Here is a 427-nt window from a genome sequence, read left to right as displayed (position 1 = left end):
GCAGACTCCGTGCGCTCCCGAGTGGCCGCCTAGGGAACGGCGACGCCTCCTGGGCTTAGAAGGAAGCTTAGAGGCCCGGGGCTGGGGAGGGGAGGGCAGGGGGAAGTGGACTGTGGGGGGACTCCTGGTCCCCAAGCTCTCAGGGGCCCAGAGGCCACGCCGACTCCCTCCCCGCTTCCTCAGCATCCGGGGGTTCTGAGCCCTAAGAAGGTGGCCTGCTCCTAGGGGACCCCTCCCCCTGTTGGTCTGAAAGGTCAGCCACACCCAGCCCCCCTTCCTTGTGGGGCAGAAGCCCTGCTGTGCCCCTTCTCGGCACGGAAACCGATGGCCGTGCCCCCTCCCACAATGTGAACACAGTGCCCCGGGGTAGAGACCGTGTGCGTGGACCTGGGAGACTGGGAGGCCACGGAGCGGGCGCTGGGCGGCG

The 427-nt window shown here is 68.9% G+C and overlaps 2 protein-coding genes across 2 annotated transcripts in view; one reads left to right on the top strand and one right to left on the bottom strand.

Annotated features, from left to right (window-relative positions):
* Positions 1-427, bottom strand: part of LOC102249210 — a gene marked incomplete at its 5' end in the record, with an annotated part of 29,470 nt that overhangs the window by 13,983 nt on the left and 15,060 nt on the right.
* DCXR (dicarbonyl/L-xylulose reductase) overlaps positions 1-427 on the top strand; it is a 3,971-nt gene that overhangs the window by 2,344 nt on the left and 1,200 nt on the right. Inside the window, exon 2 of the mRNA XM_005883674.2 lies at positions 358-427. This exon is cut by the window's right edge and continues 76 nt beyond it. Coding sequence (XP_005883736.1) covers positions 358-427 — 70 coding nt within the window. The remainder of the gene's footprint in view (positions 1-357) is intronic.

Source organism: Myotis brandtii, unplaced genomic scaffold, assembly GCF_000412655.1.
Source record: "Myotis brandtii unplaced genomic scaffold, ASM41265v1 scaffold797, whole genome shotgun sequence".
Taxonomy (NCBI): Eukaryota; Metazoa; Chordata; class Mammalia; order Chiroptera; family Vespertilionidae; genus Myotis; species Myotis brandtii.
This window is presented reverse-complemented; position numbering and strand designations above follow the sequence as displayed.